A 24,289-nucleotide genomic window follows, 5' to 3' on the forward strand; every position below is an offset into this window, starting at 1 on the left:
TTGCAAATGTTAGAAGAGGTGTTTTGGCAACGATAGTCTGAATAAAACAGTCGTTTATCAGTGACACGAACGTTTCAGCGGTGGTCGTGAGTCTGTGAATGATTATGAGAGAAGCGGTAGGCCATAGGCCATCGAAAACCGATGAAAACATCAACAAAATCAAAGAATGGTTGACCGTAGACCGAAAATTGACTATAAGAGAGACGACAGAGGAGTTATGAGACGTTTGCGTGGAACTGTTCGCCGAAAAAGACCAGATTTGTGGCCAAACAACTCACACAATGCCATCGTTATCCGTGAACCTTTGGCTAAAAACGAAACGAATACCATTCAGCAACCACTGAATTTACCTGATTTGCCTCCCTGCGACTTTTTCCTATTCGATGGACACAAGATACCTGCTCCGTGGGACGCGTTTCAGTACCCGAGACGAGATTTTAAAAAAAAATCGCAGATGGCTCTGATGGCCATTCAATCATTTTAAGTTTAAGACCTCTAAAATCTAAACAAGAAGAAAATTTGGATGAAGATAATACTTCTACTCTAGGCAAATGGCAGCGATGTTGACAGTTGTGCAACAAACAAAACCGTTCAAAAGCTATGAGAAAAATCCGAAAGTGTGGGAAACGGGTGCCACATAAATTGAATGAGACCGATGGAAAACAAACAAAAAATACTTGTGAAATTAGCGAATGATCAAAAGGTTAAAATAGGGCTAAAATAAACAGCTAACTTGTGAAGATTTGCTTCAAAGACATGAAAGAAAATCAGTTTTATATCGAATTGTTACTAGCGATGGAAAATTGATTTATTGTAAGAATCCTAAATGGAAAAAATCATGGTTTAATCCGGGACAACGATCAACATCGACTGCAAAACCAGATCGATTCGGCAAAAGGCACTGCACTATATTTGGTGGGATCAGAAAGATGTTGTATATCATGAGCTTCTAAAACCGGGTGAAACTGTTAATACTAATCGCTACAGACAACATATGATCAATTCGATCCCTGAATTGGTTAAAAAACGACCAGAATGGGCCAGAAAAAGTAATTTTGTTACAAGACAATGCACATACACTCGGCACTCGGTTGTGAGATGCTATCCCACCCGCCGTATTCACCAGACTTGGCCCCTTCTGACTATCATTTGTTTTCTTCGATGGGATGTGACACCATTTCGATTCCTACGAAAAAGTCGAAAGTTGGGAGTCTGATTGGTTTGCTTCAAAAGATGAATAATTTGATTGGCGTGTTATCCATAAATTCCGGGAGTGCATAAAGGCAACAGTCAATATTTTGAACATTTTTTTTAAATTTTCCCATTCAACATTAATATCCATAACATATCCCTAACAAAATAAAATGCTCACAGAAAAGCGGTATACCTGATAAATCAGTTTGGTTGCGTCAAAAATTATACAGGAATACTGAAAACTTTATGACCCTATGTGCGAGGTTGGGATCGAACCCAGGTACGCTGCTTGAAAGGCAACGGCTAGCCCATAGTCATTGCTGAATCATTTACAACACGCTTATAAATTAGAAAGAAAATCTGAAGATATTCGAATTGTTACTTGGGAAAGCTAGATTAGTACGGAATTGGAACACAACTCGGATCGGGACTGAAAATTGAAGCGCTCAGTCCGTGCATAGCCTCAGCATGTGTGGAGTGCTACTTAATCGGGCTACCTTCTGATTTGTGTCTCATAACATTCAGATTAGTTCAATGTATTTTTTGTTGTTCTCAAGTTTTTATATTTCGCTTTTTTTACTTTTCTAGTATTTTTTCTATCTGCCTTACCTAATAAGCTAAGTATTATGTGTGCTTTCAAGCAAATTGTGGATTAGGCATACGTGAATGAAAATTGATATTTTTCCTAGATGTATAAAGACATTTCAAATTTCAACTTTTATATTGGAGTGAAATTTAAAAAGCTGAGAGTTTCACATAACCAATCAGGAAATTTATTGACCCTAAAAGGATTGAGTAAATTTTTGGCATCTTCTGTGGGGTACCGAATTTACTTCTGCTTATAAATTTTACGAATCATTCTACTTCTTTCGTAACTGCAGAATGCTGTCGTTTTTGTAAAATCTCTAAATCAGCGCGGGGGCTGGCGGTTTTCTTAAATATCTATTTTAGCACCTGTAGATCGTTCAGTATCCCTTCGGGGATGCAGGACAATTTGTTTCTTTTTGTTTTGTGCTGTTTCGCTCAATTCCTTTCCATGTTCCTTTTATCCTTCTCGTCCCATGAGAAAAATTATGCGAAGCCATGGCAAGACACAAATCTCCAAATAACCAAGGGAACGTACCACTTGAGCCAATTTGTTTTGATCATCAGAGTATCCGGCCATTTCGTCGACAATCATTTGGTATAAAGTTATTTGGTATACACATCACTTAGCATAACGGTCGGTTTAGCTACACCGACTATTGCCATAACTAATAATTATTTTCGGAACATTCCTATTAATGACAATAAACAGTTCACTATACAACGCAAACATTTTTGTGGCGGCATAATACAGGTTATTTCGAATAACATGATTCGTGCAACGCTCGATGGATCCAAATCAAACGTCGAGATAGTTGAAACGACATCCGATGCTTTCGTGACGTTAGATGGATTGAAGCAGGGCGACGCGCTCTCAAATTTTATTGAACATCAAATAACGCTCGAAGGTGCGATACGAAGATCCGGTGTGCAGAGAAAGGGAACCATTCATCAATCAATGCTCCTTTGTTTTTGCGAAGGACATTGATATTACTGGTGTGGATCGTAGAGCTGTGGAAGAGGCTTTTGTGCTCTTCAAGAAAGAAACTGCGATAATAGGATCGACGATCAACCCTGCCAAAACAAAGTACATAGTGCCTAGTAGAAAACGAGGCTGTTGGCAAGTCCACATATCTAGGAACACTAGTGACATGCGATAATGGTATTAACCGTGAGGTAAAAAGGTGTGTTGCAGTTGCTAATAGGGGTTTTCTACAGACTCCGTAACCAGATGAAGTCCAGTAGCTTGCAGACACTCACAAAACTCGCTCTTTACAACTCGTTGATACTACCTGTTGCCCTCAACGGCCACGAGGCTGATGTTTGAGTACTCTGCGTCTTTGAGAGGAGCATTCTCGGAGGTAAATAAGAGAAGGGAGATTGGCGCAAGCGCATAAATTACAAACTGTACCAAGTATACAAACATGCGGGCATTGGAAGGCTTCTAAAACACGGCAGACTACAGTGGGCTGGACATGTAGTGAGAATGCCGCAAGAGTGAATGGCCTGCGTAATGCCCAGCAGAGAACCTGAGAGAGGTCGTCGACTGCGGGGTAGACTTCGCACTCGTTGCATGCGAGCAGGAGTACAGAACGATTGGAGAATGACGGCTCAGGAACGAGTATCCTAGAAATCTACAATTCGTTCGGTCATATTCCGGAGACGGGATGTGCAACATTAAACTAATTATATATTACTTTTTCTGCATGTCCATCGAACTCTTTCACTAAAATACGATGAATTTCTGCGATACTTTTCTTCATGTAAAAGTAATGAAACAATACTCCCCGCAAAAACGGTTTTCCGGTCACAAACATGTTTGATACTGAACGGAATAATGAAATGTCTTATACTGATAAAGATGCATTGTGTCGGTGGCTGCCGGAAGAAGCCATCTTTTGTAAAATTTTAGCGTTGTTGCCCTCAGTTTAAACAATGAGCGATGATATGTTTGAAAATACATGACACAATACGGAGAGGCTTCTTCCGTAGAATAGTAAGTAAGGAAGAATTTTTATAATCTGGAATTCAGAACGGTGTACGTGTTTTGAGTATGTGTTTGCTTGGCTCGAGTTCTAATGAATTGCGGGAAACTTCCGAAAGGTTGGTAGAACATATAAAAAATATGTTAGCTAGCAGAGAAAGCTTGTAACAAACAAAATGAAATGAAAAATCTTCTACGTTGCCATCAAGCAATAGCAAAGCTATTCGTTGATTTCTCTGCAACACTTCGAGATCAAGCTACCCATAGTTTCATACTAGTAGTGGAATGTACCCAAACAATCTTCAGTGAACTTCTCGAACATTTTTTGGATGATTTTTTTCCGTGTCAAATGAACGGCTTCTTCGTCGATATCCCAGCTCGTACTTACCATCGATTCCTGCATGAGCAAATACTGGTACTTGTTCAGCATGTTCTTGTAGATGACGGGAAACTCGACGGCCGCTTCCTCGAACACGTCCTCCTCGGCCTCATTCTCCTCGCAGCGTTCCTCGTACATACAGTGGTAACGGATCAGTCGTTTCACCGCGTCCTGCTTGTTGCCGAAGGGCGTACCGGTGTCCGGTCTGGTACAGGCATCTTGATCTACCGAGATTTGTCGTTCGAATCTGAAAGGTTGAAGTATCGAAAAAAAAACCAACGTTAGTTTCCTTCATTACCGATTGGCATGCGCCAGCCAACGCATCGCACTATCCATTTGCTCAATATCACACTCACAAACTTGAACGGGGCACCACGACCGGTTTGGTGCTACCCGGGATGGTGGTGGTTACAATCGATGGCGTCGGTGTCGGCGGTGGTACTGGAGCGCTAACGGTTGAGGATACCAGAACGGGTGCGCTGCTGCTACTGCACGGAATCGATGCGATCGCAGCGGGTAAATTGCCGTTGTTGGTGGATGTTGATGGCGGGACAACCGCGGCAGCTGCCAACATTGAATTTGATATGCACGCGTTGGTCGAAATGATTGTGGCCGGTGATGGAACGGTTGCCGGTGCCATCGTAACTAACGGTGGCGGTACGTTGGTCATCGGTTGTGGAGGTTGCTGCAGCTGAATGTGCAGGGAAGTGTTGGCTTGAACAAGGCTACTACCGGAGGAGGAGGAAGTCGCCGCAATCACCGAGGGTTTAGCTGTCAGATTTCCCGTTCCGGAAACATTTTGCGGAAGGGAATTGGTGAGGATCGCTTGGGATCCACTTACGATGACGATCGATTGGCCGGTGTAGGATTTGCCTGGCTGAGAGATTGACATTGATGTAGGCACCAGTGGAGGAGGAATCGGTGTGTTGGAACGGTGTTGCTGTGTGACTGCTAACAGAGACGGCGGAGGTGTTGGGGGAAGCTCGATTTTGGTCACACTCATCGAATGTGGTTGCTGAGGTTGGGTAGGAACCAACGACGGCATGGGGATGCTGCCGCTGTTGCTGCTGCTGTTTTGAGCACTCGTTAGGGTGATGTTTTTATTGTTCAAAATTATCTGATGCTGCGATGGTTGGGGTTGAAGTTGCGTTGATTGTTTCGCGTTGATTTTAATAATGCTCTGACCACCACCGACTGTCGGGACCGGTTGCGTACACGTCACGGTTGTGTTCGATGGAAGTGCAGAACTAATCGGAATTATTGAAGTCGCTGGTGTCGCGCACAGTTTCGTTTGAGCTCCCTTCGTGTGTTGTGCTGGCATACTATTGGTTATAGTAATGGACATTGAGGAGCTGGTCACAATCGAGTTCGCACAGTTCGAAGCAGATGACGCCGGAATCATGATATCCTGTTTGACTACCTGAGGCGAGTTGATTTGTATTGGCGAAGGAATCGTTTGCATGTTGGCCCCGCCCTGGTAGATCGCTGCGTTCGCCGAAGTTGGCGTTACGGTTATGGGGGATACGATGGCTTGCTGCGGTTTCAACTCGCTGCTTATGATAGCACCTCCGGGTGTCGTTCCGGAGATGGGTGCCGGTGGAGGAGGTGGCGGCACATTTGCCGCAGCTACTGCCAGTGCGTGTCCGGCTGGTATCGTTGGAATGATTTTTCCCGTGGCCAAAATTTTCTGCTGCTCGATGAAGAGTCGCTGCAGTGCTTGAGTGATGTCCGGATCGGACATGTTCTGAATGTTGGTTAGTACGGGCAGTGGTTTGTTGAAGATTGGATTCGTGGGATCAAAGTCCGCCGGAATGGTAAGCGTGGCTAGTAGATTTTTGTTCTGTAGTTTTGCGGAAAGTTGCTGGATTTGATGTTGCACGTTTTTCAGCAGTTGCTGCTTCTGGGGTGTTAGCTGAATAGTTTGCACCCGTGGAACCACACTCGGTGTACCGACGTTGGTACCGGTTATGGGTGCTCCACCGGAATTGACACTTACCAATGGTGGCATTTGATTCAGATGGGGCTGCGATGAAGGAAGCTGCGAAGCGTGACCCATTTTCCCCTTTTTATTACTGTTAGTGCTTATACTACTACTGCTACTGCTACTACTACTACCACTGATAACGTTATGAGGCTGAACACACACATTTACATTACTACTACCGCTACTGTTGCTGTTGCTGCTGCTGCTGCTGCTGCTGCTGATGCTACTGTTGTTGTTGTTGTTGTTGTGGATACTAAGATTGCTACTGTTGTCGTATCGAGTAGTTGTTGCACTGTTGACCACTGTGTTGCTAACGTTATTCACAATAAGATTATTGCACTGGGTTGTTCCACTGACAGGGTTCATTGTTCCCGAGACTGTTTTTGTGATCATCGTTTTATTACCGCCGATATGTATATGTTGCTGTGGTTGTTGTTGCTGCTGCTGCTGCTGCTGCTGCGGTTGAACTTGTGCAACCGGTGGTGGTGGTGGATTAGACACAAAATTGTTTGGATTTACGGTGCCAACGATTTTGGTACCAATTTTGGTACCGTCTTCGGCTAGGATTGGTTGAGCGTGTTGCCCCGGCTGAAGTATAACGTTCTGGGGAAGTCCACTACCCACGGGATTTACCTTCACAAGACTTGGCGTTTTCGGTGGTTGTTTGTCGGCTTTCTTCGCCCGACTCCGCTTTGGTTTCTCCGGTTTTACCGGGTTGATTGCCTTGTTGCTTATCACTGGCATGGGTTTAAAATGTTGATTGTTTTGAATAACAACCTGATGTTGATGCTGCTGCTGTTGCTGAAACTGTGACATTTGCTGAGATGGCTGCTGCTGCGACTGTGGTTGTGGTTGAGGTGGGGGCAACGTTTGTGGTGGTGGTGGTTTCTGTTCACTAGATTGCGTCACTTGGCCAACATTGTTGAAATGAATCTGACCTTGTAGCATACATTGGGCTAGCTGTTGAGCATTGATCCCCGTCGGTACGATCAACAGTCGTTCCATCGGCCCCAGGGCTGCCGTCGTTTGACCCGGACTTAGTTGAGTGATTTGATTGGTCAGTGTGTTCAGCGAGAACAGTTGCTGGTTGGGTGCCACTTTCGGGAGCTCCACAAATTTCGGTGCATTCGAATTGATGACCACCGTCTGTTGTTGAGGAGCGGCCGGTTGGTGCTGATGCTGAAATTGATGAGACTCCACTGGAGTTTCGTGTTGTTTTCGAACATCCTTCAGACTTTGAACTACCCCACCCGTGTGTGTATGACCAATAAGCTGCTGTTGTTGTTGGTGTTGTTGTTGTTGTTGTTGTTGTTGCTGCTGTTGCTGTTGCTGTTGAACCATTTGGGGTGCTGTCTGGTGTACGATTTGCATCGAACCGGTTGGTGCCATCGTGTGACTAGGTTGGGAACTAAATGTTGGCATAACGTGCCCCGTTGGAGTTGGCTGATGCTGTGAACTGGTAACGATTATATTCTTATGCTGTATCTGACCACTAACGGTGGCTACCGATTTGGGAGTTTGCTGAATCACTGGCGCTTGTTGTTGTTGTTGTTGTTGTGGTGGTGGTTGATGATTCATCGGTACCGCTGGTGGTGACGATTTCGACGGTTCATTTACCAAACTTACGTTTCCCAGGGCACCGGAAAGTATTGCTTGTAGGATCATTTGCGATTGACTGTCCTGGGGACTGTTGACATCGTGCTTCAGGATCAGATGTCCATTCTCACCCAACGACAAACTCAACGCACCGGTCAACTGCGACAGGATACCCTGAGCGGATGGTACCTGCGGTTGTGGTGGTGGTGGTTGAGCTATTTGAGGCGGTGGTTGTTGTACTAGTGTCGGTTGGATGACTGGCTGGCTTGTAAGATGAGGTTGTGGTTGCTGCTGTTGCTGTTGTTGTTGTTGTTGTTGTTGATTGACCATCATCGGAACAGCCTGTGGATGCAATTGAACCGACAAGGGAGGATTCACCGGCACGGAAGCGTGTGACATGGGAGCAGCTTGAAACTGCTGCGCGGGAGTTTTGTTCTCCAGGATCGGAGTGATCTGAATTTGATTGTTGATCATGCTTTTCGTAGTTTTGTTGTTGTTAACCGTCGTGCCGTCGATTTGTGAAATCTGAATATTACCGATTTGCGTCGGAACGTTTGCATTGATGGTGTCCAGTGTTTTATCGGCGATCTTTTTGCCATTTTTCTTACTGCCGCCGGATTTCTTCTTGGTCGGTGTGACCGTCGTTTTACACGGCGATATCACCATCGAAGTGGTCACCGGCGAAGGCAAAGCTGATGTCACGATGGGCGAACTGAAACTGGTTGCCGTTGTTAGCATCGGTTGGCTCACGGTTGTGTAGTGTTGACTTAGAACAGTCGACGATGAAGCCGGAGGTGCTGACGAAGCGGCAGCCTGGATTAGTTGATTCTGAATTTCATTGATTTGACTCTGCAGTGTTGGGGTCATCTGGGTGCTCAGGACATTATTCATCAAACTGTTCACGCAAATGGTGTTCTGCGGAGTAGTGATCGGTGCCGTGTTGCTGGTCACAGTTGAAACGGTCTGAGTTGGTGCCACCGTTGCAATACTGACTACCTTCGTCGTATCGTCCGTCGTACCACCACCACCACCACTGGATAGTCGAGGAATTGAAATCGTGTATGGTTGACCCGAGTTCGGATCCCCGGATGGGTCAATCGTGATCATGAAAGGTGGAGGTTCTTGGTTGTGGTGGTGGTGCTGCTGCTGCTGCTGTTGAACAGAAGAAGGAAGCGTAGCATGAGGAGTATGGCCAGGTGGTTTTGGAGTTTCATTCGATATCGTAGTCTTGACTTGAGCATCCTGCCCATCCAGTCCGGTCGTTGGAATTGAGATCGTATAGGGAAAGTCAAGATTAGAACCAGCGGCACTGGCAGGAATGGTAATCATAATGTCGGTGGTTGCTGCTGCCGATGCTGCTGCTGCTGATGCTGCTGCCGGTGGTGCTGGCGGTGGTGCCGGTGCCGGCGGAGGTGACATTAACTCCTTGGGAACGGATTCGTTTTGTATCACAATGTTAGCGTATTCGGATGGTGTTTGGGCAGTCGTTGCCTGCACCAACGGTGGCGGAGGCAGTGAAGCCGGCTGATCATCTGCGTCCATGAAATCGTCATCCTCGATGCCAATGCCCGATATTTTCATAAGATTAGCCAGATCTAGCTTTCCGGTGGACGTGTGGGTATTGACGAACGTCGGGGACGTCGGTGGTGAGGACATCGGTTCTGCTGCTGCGTATGCTATCGGAGTTGATGAGATCGTCGGATGACCACTGCCGGCCATTGCAGCTTGGCTGGTCACTGGTACACTTGGTGTCACTATAATAGGAGCAGCAGTCGCTATCGGAGGCTGTGTTGTCTTTTTCTTTTTACTCTTCCGTTCCTTTTTCGGCTTTTCAATGTCTAGTTTTTGGTGCACCTGATGATGTTGCTGTTGTTGTTGTATATGATGTTGTATGTGCTGCTGCATTGGACCCTGCTGCTGTTGCTGCTGCTGCGCTAAAGTATTACTACTGAAATACTGTTGCTGCTGCTGCTGCTGCTGCTGCTGTTGATGTTGTGACGAAATTTGAGTCGTAATAATCGGTGCCGATTGGCGATTCGAGTCTTGCTGGGATACAGGCGGAATAATTTGCGCCGAGGTCTGTAGCTGCCCGTCCGGCAGGGCGTTCGTGATCAATTGTCCTTGCGGCGTATGTTGTTGCGGCGGTACGCTCGTCGTGGCCGTTATGGTTCCGCTTGGCTGCGATGCAGCAAATTGGATATTTTGATGACCCGTCATAACAATTTCACTCGGCTGATTCGAGCCTTGTCCGGCCGGGGTTGGGGGAGGAGGAGAAGTGAAAGTAGCTCCACTGGCAGCGGCCGCCGCTGCTAGTTGGGAAAAATTTGCACTACCGAGCTGATTTAGGTTGATGTTTTGATTCTGTAAACTGAAACCCTGCTGGAATTGGGCCGGTAACGAGGTCAACAATTGGCCGTTCAATCCATTTGGCACTTGAATTTGGGTCAGATTCCCATTCAACTGTAGGTTCTGTAGCTGGGCTACTCCCTGACTGAGCAAGTGTTGGTTTATTGCAGCCGCCAACTGCTGCGGCTGCCGTTGACCCGACAATCCCTGCAGTTGGGTTAGCGGAACTCCTTGGTTAGTTTTCAGCCCCGGTATGTTCTGCTGTACCAAGTTACCCTGAGAAGATACGATGAAAGTGGGTGCAGCCGCCAGCTGCATCGCACCGTTGGTATTCAATATCCGCAGAACTTGCTGTGGCTGTGGTTGCTGAAGCTGTTGTCGGGAGTTATGAATTACCAAACTCGGTGCAGCAAGTTGCGGCGTTGGAGGTCGCAATATCAGCTGTACGCCTTGTGGGGTGTTTTGCTGCACAATCACGGGCATCTGATTCAGCAGTAAGGGTTGTGCATTCAGGTTCCCCGCCGGCAGAATAATTGAACCACCATTCTGGGAAGCCGTAGTTGCTCCCGTCGATGCACCGGTGGGCGTTGTTTGTGGTGTTGCCACCAGTTGAGGTTGCTGGGGTGCCCCAGAATGGGACTGTTGAGCTTGGTGCGGGGCTGATTGCGTTAAATACTGTCCACCGGCGGCCGTCTGGGTTACATGCAGTTGGGCCGGCACGTGATTCATTACCGTCGCTATCGAAGTTTTCGGCTGGCTCATCACGGTCTTACTTCCGGTGTAACTGAGAGAGGTAGGATTAAAACTAACTTGAATTTGTTGCTGCGGGCTCTGGTGGGCAGAACCGGGCGATGGAGAAACCGAAGGAGTTACTGGTTTTGGCAAGATTTGTTGTGGACCCTTCTGGTGCTTCTGACCACCGCCGTGGCCAGTGATGAACGTTGTACTTCCCGAAACCGACACCGACACGGGCGACGATGACGCGGAACCAGAGGACGGAGACGACGTCACGATCTGTTGAATGTACTGGTGCTGCGGCTGGTGGTTGTTTGTCGGGTGCGTTGTTTGCAGTGTTTGATGGTTCAGATGCTGGGGTTGGGGTGAATGCGATATGATCGTTTGTCGGTTTTGCAACTGATGCTGCTGATGTTGTCCCTGGATAGAAGAAGTTTGTGGCTGCTGGTGCTGGTGCTGCGAAACAGCCGGATGTTGCGTGATAAATTGAGAACCTTGAAAAATTTGCACTATTTGATTGCCGGCGCTCATTACGGGATACTGAAGAGAGAAAGAGAAAAACACAGAAAATTTAAAAATCGTATTTTACTTTCAAAGGTTGAACTTGCTCGTACTTGCTGAATGATAGGTTGCGGCGTAGGTGGCCTTAGCTGGGCTGATCCAGTGACGGACGCCCCTGCACCCGCATGCCCGGTGGCACTACCGACGGCCGGATGTCCCGCAGCACTGCCCACGATAATACTGCCACCCAAGCTACCGTGATTACCACTGGTGACCAGAATTTGTCCTCCGTTTGGACTTGCAATCGGGCTGGGACTGGCGATCGGGCTCCCAACGAAGGACACCGTTTGTGCTTGATGTTGCTGCTGTTGGTGGAGATGTTGATGTTGTTGCTGTTGCTGATGCTGATGGATATGTTGCTGCAGTGCTTTTTTCGCCGCTTTCGGGCTGCATGCAGGAGGAGGACCAATGGTTGTCCCATGTCCTTGTGTTACATGTGACTGGATAAACGTATGCTGCTGTTGCGATTGTTGCTGATGTTGTTGTTGTTGTTGTTGTTGTTGTGGAAGCAACTGCGGCTGGTGAATTACTGTTGCCGTTGAAGATTTACGACCCTTCTGAAAGCGAAATCAATTATTTCAACGGGATTCTGATTGACTGAGATGCTACATTTCAATACCTTATTGAGCGATATATTGTTTGAGCCTACTAGTGTTGTGTTGAACTCATTTCCCGGCAAAGTCGTAATGCTGTAGGTTGCAGCTCCGGCCGGTGATTGTGTCGGACTCGGACGGTATACCACCGTACCTGCATTGGGACTGTTATTGTTAAGCTGCTGCTGCTGTTGCTGTTGTTGAGGTTGCTGATTGAACGACTGCCGTCGGTTGGTAATTCCAATTTTTCGATCCTGTAAGGTGGAATTAAAATTTTCAATCAAATTATTCCCTGGTTTTTATTTTTTGAGGTTAGAAATTCAACACTAACCTGCTCCGGAGTCACGTGGCCGATGCTACTATTTGTTACCAGCAGTACTTCCTGTGGCTGTTGCTGTTGGAACGGTGACTGTGACGGCGAAGGCTGTAGCCGTGGGCTTGCTGGTATCGATGGCGATGGACTTGGCGTTAGAAATGGACCCGGAGGAGACAGAATACCTGCGGAAATAGTGAGAAGATTTGCGTTAGTCACCGTGCGTTTTGCCTTGAACCTATTCTGCCGTTCTACGCATAATTGTCTCATGTCCTCTTTGATTTCCTATGTATATCGGACAATTATACTTGGAACGGCAGTAATTTAGTTGAAGAGAAATGGAATTTCATAACTTCTTACCAAATATCATTTTATATCAACTCTACGAGATTTTACGATTTATTTGCATTTATCACCGAACATTTTTCATTGTTTTTGATTACACACATTTATAACATAGTTAAAAATCACTTCAACAAAGCCTCGCTGCATGGACTGTGTGCAAAAAGCAAAACTTCATGATATAAAACATAATATTGACAACAGTTACTTGGGAGCGTTTTAAGACTGTCTCAATTCACAAGTCACAAGTGGCTGCGACCTGTGGTTGTGCACTGCACTCTCACCACTTGTGTAGCAGTTTATTTGTTTCCCCAATGAGAGAACTTTCAACAGAACAACGTCAAAATATTGTGCACTAAGGGCGTTCGGTTTCGCGTTATTTCATATTCAGAAACGTCATATTAAAATATGTTTTGCCCAAATAACAAAATATAAATGTCAGTCGAGCACATTCCTGCTAACATTTTCCATCATTTTTCGTTATTTTTGTTTATGCGTGTGTGCTTCTTTAGAAAAACACGTTTACTCTGAATTTTTTTGTGTTGATGAGACTAGGCAAAGGTCATATGTATGTATGTATGTATGTGTGAAGCCACCATCAGTTCAAGGCATTACCAGTGGATGCAGGTAGACTTACAGTAGATCCGAATTTGATTATCAGATAACTTTCATATTACTGCTGTTAAGAAGGCCAAAATGGACTTTGAGGACCCGGCGCCTTCCAGCAATAACATCCGGCCATATAATAAAAGAATTCGCTGTACCAGCTTAAACCTGCCTGATGGTTTGTTTGTTAGAAGGGTGCGTCTTACTCATTTCAGACCTTCTGGGGAAAACACACAGCTTTCCCCTGTGAATCGGGTTGACATTTCACTCCTTCATCCAGTCATTCACTTGTAAGATACCCTGATGCACTCCCATCCCTCTTCCCTTACAATGTACTTGAGCATAGTATTATATAATGTAACATAATACACTTTAATATAATTTCCGGCAGTATAATACAATAAAACACAATATAGTATAAAACGGTGCAAAATCGTATGGTACAGTGTATTATAGTCTACTATAATATTTTATGATGAATATAATAGTATCATAATGTTATGTGACATAATATAGTAAAATATACCATAATATATTATAATATAGTTTGGTCACTCTACGACACTGAATATAATAAAATATTATTATGCATAAAATATAAAAATGAAATACATCACAATGCAATATAATACACTTATAATTGTGTATTAAAAAATGCATTACAATACTATATAAAACAATACCAAACATTGTACCATAATATAGTATAATATAGTACAATGTAATATAATATAATACCACAAAATATGACGTAATATAATATGATACAATTTAATAATATATGTGTAAAGTGAAATGTTTAGTATGGAAATGAAAATGTAGCTGATAATGATAAAGATTATAATAATGGTAACAATAGTAATAATAATAATAATAGTAATAAAAATAATAATAATAATAATAGTAATAATAATAATAATAATAATAATAATAATAATAATAATAATAATAATAATAATAATAATAATAATAATAATAATAATAATAATAATACTAATAATAATAATAATAATAATAATAATAATAATAATAATAATAATAATAATACTAATAATAATAATAATAATAATAATAATAATAATAATAATAATAATAATAATAATAATAATACTAATAATAATAATAATAATAATAATAATAATAATACTTATATACTACAAAATAATATAATATAACATAATATAGTAAAATATATTTTAATTTAATATAATATAATACAATGTCATACAATATAATATATTATAAATCAATATATAAAATAACAGTTACTGTAGAGTGTCAGTTATGCTCTTCTATCTTCGCAGTACTGCAGGAAGTAGAATATTTCTCTTCTAATAAGAATAATAATATCCACATCTATAAAAATAATATATGTTATTATTATTGATGACAAATTAATAATACTAACAATAAATATAATAATGAAAATAATAAAAAAAACAACATAATATAGTACAATGAATTATATAATAAATAATAGAATGAATAAAACACAACAGGAACCAGTGAGGACCAAGCTCACCTTGTGATGACCTTGATCTTTAGTTAAAATTTACTTTAAAAATGATAACTTATAAGGAAAACAAATTTATATTTTGCGCAGAGGTACGTAGTACTACTCATAATAAACCCTATAATATAATATAAAATAATATAATATAATATAATATAATATAATATAATACAACATAATGCAATACAATATAACATAATATAATAGAATACAATATAATATAATATATTATAATATAATACCATATAATATGATATAATGCAATGCAGTATAATACCATACAACATAGTATATAATAACATAAAATAGTGTAAGCCGATAATATGTGAAATTATATGCTATGATACAATATAACAGTTAATGTCGCAGTGTAAGTTACGCTCTTCTAATAATAATAATAATAATAATAATAATAATAATAATAATAATAATAATAATAACAATAATAATAATAATAATAATAATAATACATGATGTAATAAACAACAGAATTATATGTTGTAATATACTATGATAAACACTGCACTTTAGGATGGGCTTCAACCTACAAGCCATTTCGCACCCTCTCATTCTGCTACTAACGCAGAAGGCGATAGCACCCAGTCGACGCCGTTCTATTGATCAAATGTCATCATAGACGCTCGGGGAGGCATGAGTGAGGACTTAGTTGTCTCATCATTTGACGACCAAGAGACTAGGCAAAGGTCATATAAGTAAAAACTTAGGTTTTCTGGTTCTGTTAGTCATGGCGACTCCAAACAAATCGTCAATATCAAAGCCAATAAATTTGACTGCAGTAACGTATTAAATGCCGCGAAGCCGGTGGAAGACCGGCCAAATCAACACCAAAGGCGCCACCATCCAGTCGGTGTTGAACAGTCGTTCGCACCGCACGCGTATAGCTCTTGGCTCCTGGAATTTTTTTCTGGCTACCTAGAGTTTCATTGATTCAAGGCTTCAGTCTTTTTCAAGACTACCTGAATCACTAACTAAGTGACTAAGTGATACAAAGAGTGATATTAGAGTGACTAAGTGATACAAAGAGTGATATTAGAGTGACTAAGAAATTAATCAGCCTTTTTTAAGGCTAACTAGGAGTCTAATCGAAGACTAATTTAGCCTAGTTAATTTAATTTAAAATTTCATTCATTTCAAAAATGCCTGCGTCCAACCGGAAAGGCAACAAGCCTAAGGCTAAAAATAATTCAATACGGAATAAATCACAATCCGTTATTCAACATTTTTCTAATAACATTCACGATATTATAGAATCTGAATGTAAAAATAAAAGACAACGGACGGATTTCCCTTCCGCTGATCCTATGCCGTCTAACAATATTTACGAGATTCTTCCTGAATCCGATTGTAGCGACATAGAAGAAAATTCTTCAAAAATTCCCAAAATGGACGCTTGTCGTTCTGGGAAGAAACATCAATCTATGCCACCAGTGACGGTGATGATTTCCGACTTCAAAGCATTCCGTACTGAGCTTTCTACTTTTCTCCCGGAAGTAAAAGTCTCATTTCAAATCGGACGAAGAGGAGAATGTCGAGTCTTGGTGGATGGATTGGAAGATTACGAACGTCTTATTCGATATTTGTCCGAGAAACTTCATAAATTTTATTCATATGATATAAAATCAGACAGACCCTTTAAGGCTGTCTTGAAAGGATTATCAAATGATCAAAGTATTGATGAAATTAAAAATGAACTAAAAGAATTGCTTGGTTTTGCCCCTTCCCAAGTAATACTTATGAAAAAAAGAGCGAATGGTACTTCTAAACCACGCTCTGTAATTTCCCATGAACTTTACCTAATACACTTCAATCGAAGTGATGTAAACAATTTGAAAACTTTAGAAAAAGTACGTTTCATTTCCCACATTAAAATTCATTGGGAACATTATAAACGGCATAATCGTATTGCAAACTTAACGCAATGTCGTCGTTGCCAAGGCTTCGGTCATGGAACCAAAAATTGTCATATGGATATACGGTGTTTGAATTGTGGTAAATCGCATTCGAAAGACGTTTGTCCAATGAATGAAACCACTGATAAATTTTCATGTTCAAATTGCAATGGAAATCATAAATCCAACCTTAAATTTACAGAACATACCTGAAAATCAAAAAACCGTTACAAATGCCACGCCTAATTCTTCTAAGGCACTGATTTCTTCAAATTTGAAACAAAAAACAGGTACGCCTGCCAATTCGTCTTCTAACGAAAACAATTTATTGACAGGTAGATCGACCTCGTCATCATCTTCTTCTAATGTCAGTTATGCTGGTATATTAGGTAGAAATCTATCACCTATTTGCCTTGCAGTTCTTCTTCTAACGAAAACAATTTATTAATAGGTAGACCGGCCAAATCATCTTCTTCTAATGGCAGTCTACCTACAAATATTCCATCAATGCCATTCGCTTCTTCAAATGAAGTCGATTTAGGCGATATAACTGAAAATAAAATGATCTACCTACAAGATCAACTTTTTCAAATGATCATCCAAATGAATTCGACTTCATCTCTTTTTGAAGCATTTCAAATCGGATGGCAATTTGCAAATAATATTATAATGAATTTAAAATTTAACAGTGATGTTAAATAAATATTTGAATATTTTAAATTGGAATGCTCGATCTTTGAAATCGAGTGAAGATGAATTTTATAATTTTCTCGAAGTTCACAAAATCCATATTGCCATTGTGACAGAAACTGTTCTTAAACCAAATGTCAAATTGAAAAGTAATCCACATTATGTGGTTCATCGATTTGACAGATTTACTGGAATGGGTGGTGGAGTTGCCATTTTTGTCCAACGGCAAATTAAACATCGAATTTTACCTTCTTTCAATACTAAAGTTATTGAAAGCTTGGGAATCGAAGTTGAAACCATTCATGGAATTTATTTTATCGCTGGAGCATATTTGCCATTCCAATGCACCGGCGAACAATTAAATTTCTTTAAAGGCGATTTGCAAAAACTTACAAGATATCGATCGAAATTTTTCGTAATAGGGGACTTAAATGCTAAGCATGTCCAGTGGAATTGTAGGCAAAATAACAGTAATGGTAAAATACTTCATAATCAACTCTCAGCTGGTTACTTCACAGTTCTTCATCCCAGTAATCCGACTTGTTTCTCTTCCGTGAAAATCCCGTCTACAATTGATCTGGTTCTAACAGATCAAAGTCACATTTGTAGTGAACCGATTACACATGCTGACTTTGACTCAGATCATCTTCCAGTAACATTCAGACTTTCCAACGAAGCTATAATTAATCCAATTAGTTCTATTTTCAACTATCATAGAGCTAATTGGTTGGATTACAATCTCACATTGAAAATCATGTGGATCATGAAACTATTTTAGAAAATTCTGCGGACATCGACACAGCAATTGATAATTTGAATCATTATATTATCGAAGCTAGAAATCTTTCAGTTCCCAAAGCTCAAACTAAATTAAATTCTCCTATCATCGATGACAATCTTCAACTGCTCATTCGGTTGAAGAATGTTCGTCGACGACAATATCAACGTTCTCGTGATCCTGCTATGAAAAATATAGTTAAGGATTTACAAAAAGAAATTAAACATAGATTTACTCTTTTGCGAAATGAAAATTTTGCTAAAGAAGTTGAACAAATTAAACCATATTCTAAACCCTTCTGGAAACTTTCTAAGGTTCTTAAGAAACCTCAGAAACCAATTCCTGCTCTCAAGGAAGGAAATCAAATACTTCTTACAAATGGCGAAAAAGCTCAAAAACTTGCTCAGCAGTTCGAGAGTGTCCACAATTTTAATTTGAACGTTGTGAGTCCTATTGAAAATGAAGTCTCACTAAAATATGATCATATTTCAACCCAAGTGTTATCACACGATGACATTATTGAGACGAATTTTGATGAAATTAATTCAATTATTAGAAAACTTAAAAACATGAAGGCTCCTGGTAATGATGGAATTTTTAATATTCTTATTAAAAATCTTCCCGATGTTGCCTTGAGACTCCTGGTTAAAATTTTCAACAAGTGTTTTTCATTAGCTTACTTCCCAAAAAGATGGAAAAACGCTAAAGTAATTCCTATCCTCAAACCTGATAAAAACCCAGCAGAAACATCAAGTTATCGACCAATTAGCTTACTTTCTTCTATCAGTAAACTTTTTGAAAAAATTATCTTGTTGAGAGTGATGACTCATATAAATGAGAATTCAATTTTTTTACCAGAGCAGTTTGGATTTCGTCATGAACATTCAACTACTCATCAACTTGTCAGAGTAACGAACATGATAAAAACAAATAAATCTTCTGGGTTATCCACTGGAGTTGCTCTTCTAGACATAGAAAAAGCATTCGACAGTGTTTGGCACAAAGGTTTAATAGCAAAAATGTCTGATTTCCAGTTTCCTATTTATTTGATCAAAATGATTCAAAATTATTTAACTGATCGTACTCTTCAGGTTAGCTATCAGAATTGTAAATCTGAATTGCTACCCGTACGAGCCGGTGTTCCGCAGGGTTCGAGCGTAGCTCCAATCTTTTCACTTCTGATCTTCCAAATCTTCCAAATATTTTCACTTCTGATCTTCCAAATCTACCCGTTGGTGGTCAGAAATCGCTATTCTGTGACGACACAAGTCTGTTAGCCACGGGTAGAAATCTAAGAGTGATCTGCAGTCGCCTACAAAGAAGTTTAAATATTTTCAGTGATTATCTGTCAAAATGGAAAATTAAACCAAATGCAGCAAAAACGCAATTAATTATCTTTCCTCATAAACCAAGAGCTTCTTTTCTTAAACCAAACAATAATCACATTCTCAAATTGAATGGCTTGGAATTGACATGGTCTGATCAAGCTAAATACTTAGGTTTAACGTATGACAAAAACTCACTTTCAAGGATCACATTGAAGGAATCCAGGCAAAGTGTAATAAATATATTAAATGTTTATATCCTCTTATAAACAGAAATTCTAAGCTCTGTCTAAAAAACAAATTGTTAATTTATAAACAAATTTTCAGACCAGCCATGCTTTATGCGGTACCAATTTGGTCAAGTTGTTGTTCCACCAGGAAGAAAACGCTTCAAAGGATTCAGAATAAAATTCTGAAAATGATTTTGAAGCGTCCTCCCTGGTTTAGTACAAATGAGTTACACAGACTCACAAATATAGAACCATTAGATGTAATGTCACATAATATTATAAGCAAATTCCGACAAAAATCGATGCAATCTTCAATTGAATCGATTCGCTCTCTGTATTAGTTAGTAAGTTAGTATATAAGTTCCTATTCCCCATTACACAATACAAGTAGGTTTAGAATTTTCCCTACACAAAAATCTCAGAATTGCGGAAGCAAATAATGTCCTCATGGTAATAACCAAATCATATATATAATAGGGCTGAAAAGTCACCACTTGTGGCTGAACACCCAATTTAAATCTTAATAATTTAATTTTAACTCATATTCCAATAAATAGCTATTTAAAAAAAAAAAAAAGGCGCCACCATCCAAATTATTGGCCAAGAGAGCCAAGGTGAAGTCACCATCAGACAATGAAGACTTTTTGTCCAAAACGCCTCCGAAAAGAATAGATTCCGTATTTTCTTTGAATAATTGCACTCTTTACTTATGTTTTTCCATTTTCAGCGAAATTTCTTGGGGTGCCGGTAACCGAACACCTTTTTTGAAATGGCCAAAATTTATCCTTTTACTAAATCGATAATAAAGTTTTTCCAATCAAATGAATCAACTTAATTTTTTAATCAGTTGTTAGCTAGGGACCTTAGCTTTCCATTGATGCATATATGTTCGGATAATGTGAACTTAGTCAGAAGTTAAAAGCTTTAAAAAAGGGTGCCGGTAACCGAGCACTCTCGCCTACTGTTTGATTTTAATACACTGAAGTCTTTTTTTATGCGAGTTTACGTATCGCATAAAAAACCGCATAACTCTGAAACTTCGCATTTAAAAAAATCTGCATAACTCTGAAACTTCGCAGAAAAAAAACGGCCTAACTCTAAAAATTCGCCCAAAAAAGTCGCATAAAAAACCGCATAAAAAAAGACCTGAGTGTATTTGCTTTTTGCCTTTCTCATATAGATAGGTTATGCAATCACTGTGAAAACCGACTTTTGAACCGAGGCCCGGAGGGCCGAGTGTCATATACCATTCGACTCAGTTTGTCGAGGACGCAAAATGTCTGTGTGTGTATGTGCGTATGTGTGTATATAACGTTTTTTTTTGCACTAACTTTTCTCTTGGCTGAACCGATTTTCCCATATGGAAAATCTTCTCCAATTGATAGTTTTTATCAGTAGACGGTCAAACAAACCAATTTCGGTTATTCTTTTAAGAATCGAAGAAAATTCTTTTGAAGAATACCACAGTATTATATATGAGAGTATGATTGATTAGAGAAAGGCATTATTACACAACTCAGGTTGGCAAATGAATTGCCGATTTCAATTTCCCGGTTTTCCCGAGACAAAAAAACCCGGCTCAAATCGCCTATGTTCAGTATTTTTTTGAATATTTCTAGAAATATCATATCCAAAAGAACATCGATAGTTGAGAAGTGAAGTATTTTTTGGGTATCTCGATTTGGAAATAGGAACAATTCATTATGCCAAGTGCACATAACAATGGCGAGAAGTCTTTCTTGGCTTTCTCATATAGATAAGTTATGCAATCACTGTGAAAACCGATTTTGGAACCAAGGCCCGGAGGGCTGAGTGTCATATACCATTCGAATCAGTTCGTCAAGATCTGAAATTGTGTATGTATCTATGCAACATGCGATCAATTTTTTCAGAGATGGCTGAATCGATTTTCCGAACTATTCAGTCCTTCATAAGACTACCACTGAATAAGTCTTATTTAGGCTATCTGGAAAATCTGTTGTTCTTAAGTCTCTTAGGACTCAAACTCTTAGGAGAATTCTAGAGATGGGCAAAACCGTTCATTACAAAGAATCGCTCAAAACTTGATAGTTCTACCGAAAGAATTAGTTCTGTTGAACCGTTCTTTCGTTCTTCTTTTTTCATTTATCATTTGTTTTATCTCGGTTTTAACCATTTTGATTTCGTTCTTCTGAAACTTTGTATGTTTCTTCGAAAATAATATGAGAGATACAGATTACAGATTCAATAAAAGCGAGCAGTGCAGTAAAACTTCATTTAATTCAATTGAAACTGAATGTGGAACACATTGACGATCTCTCTACTGCAGTAAACTTCATTCTCTGACACACACTATGTTTGCTGACGGCCCGAACGGGCAGCATTCAGTTCTTCACTCGTTTCTCTTGCAATCGAAGCTCAGTTTTACCACCGTCAGTTGATTTCTTGAAGTAACAAAATATCTCTTTCAATAGTGAGAGAGCGGCCTTCAAATGAGGTTTACGTAAACATTCGAATTGGTTCAAGACAATACCCCCCAATATTGGAATAGCAAAGGTGTGTTACCGATATTTCATGTAATAATACCATAATTTAGCATTAGGTAGCACAATAAATCAAAAAATTCGAAAATAAAATTTTAATCGTCTTTTTCTCGACATGCCGATTTTCCATATAGGACTGATATGCAAGTATGGGCAGAATAGATGAAAGACAAATTAGATAGCTGAAATATCAATTAGAAAATACACATAAATTAATAGTTTCCTCCTTTAGTTTTCATTTTTAATGCTTTACTTAATTCTATTCATTCGCACTTGCTCACTACCAACAGCGAAGACAATGAAGCAGCTAGACTACTTGGCACTTGAAACTGACCAGGAAAACATCAAATGACTAGGTACGACAATTCAACTGACGATGAATCCTGGGAGCTTCACTTGAAAATGGCAGCAAAGGTCAAATGAATCAGTAGGGATATGCTGACGGTCGGCGGTCATAAATTTCATTTTCATCTTATATTATTCGATTGAAAATGACATTTTACCGCACTTTTTGCATGTATTTCTACCAACAATCATTCTCTTTCTATACGTTATCAAAGGTCACGAATGTGTGTAACTTCTACCAGATTACTCACACCAGCAAACATTACGAAAATCCTCAAAGAATTCGATTACTTAAATTTCTATACAGAGAACTATCATTCTTAAATAAAGAACTCCAATTCACTCACTTTTTGAGGAGATATAACTCGTTGAACTGTTGAACATTCACTGAACAAATCAAGCCATCTTCTAAACCTTTCTAAGGTTTTTCACAACCTCTCAGGAACCTATTTCAGCTCTCAAAGACGGAAATCATTGCAAACGGTAAACAAGGTCAAAGTCGACAGCTTTTTAAATTTTGTGAATCCTGTTGAAATCAATATCAAGATTACAACGCAAATATTGTCTCAAGATCACATTACTGAGACATTATGATAAAATTAGGGCAATTATTAGCCCACTCAAAAACATGAAGGCTCCTAAGAGTTTTTCATAATTTTATTAAACAAGTTACATGATATTTCTTTTGCAATCATATTCTGCAAAGTTATTATCCAGCAAAAGCATCCATTCGATGTGCTGTTGTTGATAACAACTAATACCGTTTTCGTTTATTGATCAGAGCAGCTCGAGAGCTGACCCAGAGTCGCCCAAACTACTTTTGATGTGTTTGTTTTAGCAACCTGAGGTCGCTCTAGATCGGACTCCAATCGCGTAATTTCGCTCTGAAAATTGTCTCGGGTCGCACTACGCATCCATGCGAGTTTGTTTATTTTTTTCTTTTTTTCATGAGTTGTTGTTTAGGAAGCGTACCACGTGTTCGTTTTATTCGGATTCAGAGTCGCCCGGGTGTAGGTTCAAAAACGAAAACGGTATAAGAAAGCTTTGAAGCTTTCTTATCCATTAAAAATTGCTGCCAAACCCTTACAAAAACTGTTGAACGAATCATGGGATTTTGGCCCCATCTCCAATGGATTGTGTACCATAAAACCTGTGCGGGACAATACGATGTTTCAAAACTTTTATTGAATTTCTCACTCAAACACAAAATGGAGTCTCCAACTTTTCATTTCTTTGATCAGGAAAATCATGATGGCGAAAATCTTTACTAAGGATTAGTAAATTAGTTATTAGGACTAGTAATTTTTATCCTGGATTTGCACTAAAATTCCCGACTTTTTCCCGGTGAAACGAAATTCCCGACTTTTTCCCGGTTTTCCCGTTTTTCCCGGTCACTTGCCACCCTGCACAACTAGGTGCATTAAAACAGGTTTTGCCTTTCTCATATAGAAAGGTTATGCAATCACTTGAAAAACAGACTAGTGAAAATTGGCCCGGAGGGCCAAGTGTCATATACCATTCGACTCAGTTCATCGAGCTGAGCAATGTCTGTGTGTGTGTATGTATGTGTGTGTGTATGTGTCAAATAAAACCACTAGGTTTTCTCGGAGATGGCTGAACCGATTTTGACAAACTGATTCAAATGAAAGGTCTTCCAGTCTCATATGGAATTCCTGAATTTCATCCGGATCCGACTTCCGGTTCCGGAATTATAGGGTAAAGTGTGTTCAATATTGTACACCGTCACTTAAACCGGCG

General features: G+C 40.2%; 1 protein-coding gene across 3 annotated transcripts in view; it reads right to left on the reverse strand.

Annotated features, from left to right (window-relative positions):
* LOC131435780 (nuclear receptor coactivator 6) overlaps positions 1 to 24,289 on the reverse strand; it is a 126,189-nt gene that overhangs the window by 14,123 nt on the left and 87,777 nt on the right. For 2 of the 3 annotated variants that reach the window (XM_058603992.1, XM_058603976.1), the window contains exons 3-7: positions 12,289 to 12,455; positions 11,984 to 12,211; positions 11,418 to 11,921; positions 4,499 to 11,343; positions 4,152 to 4,389 (exon numbers count right to left, since the gene is read on the reverse strand). In XM_058603992.1, coding sequence (XP_058459975.1) covers positions 4,152 to 4,389; positions 4,499 to 11,343; positions 11,418 to 11,921; positions 11,984 to 12,211; positions 12,289 to 12,455 — 7,982 coding nt within the window. Of the gene's footprint in view, positions 1 to 4,151; positions 4,390 to 4,498; positions 11,344 to 11,417; positions 11,922 to 11,983; positions 12,212 to 12,288; positions 12,456 to 12,630; positions 12,766 to 24,289 lie in introns of all 3 variants that reach the window. The other variant, XM_058603984.1, reaches the window with a different exon arrangement.

Source organism: Malaya genurostris, chromosome 1 (assembly GCF_030247185.1).
Source record: "Malaya genurostris strain Urasoe2022 chromosome 1, Malgen_1.1, whole genome shotgun sequence".
Taxonomy (NCBI): domain Eukaryota; kingdom Metazoa; phylum Arthropoda; class Insecta; order Diptera; family Culicidae; genus Malaya; species Malaya genurostris.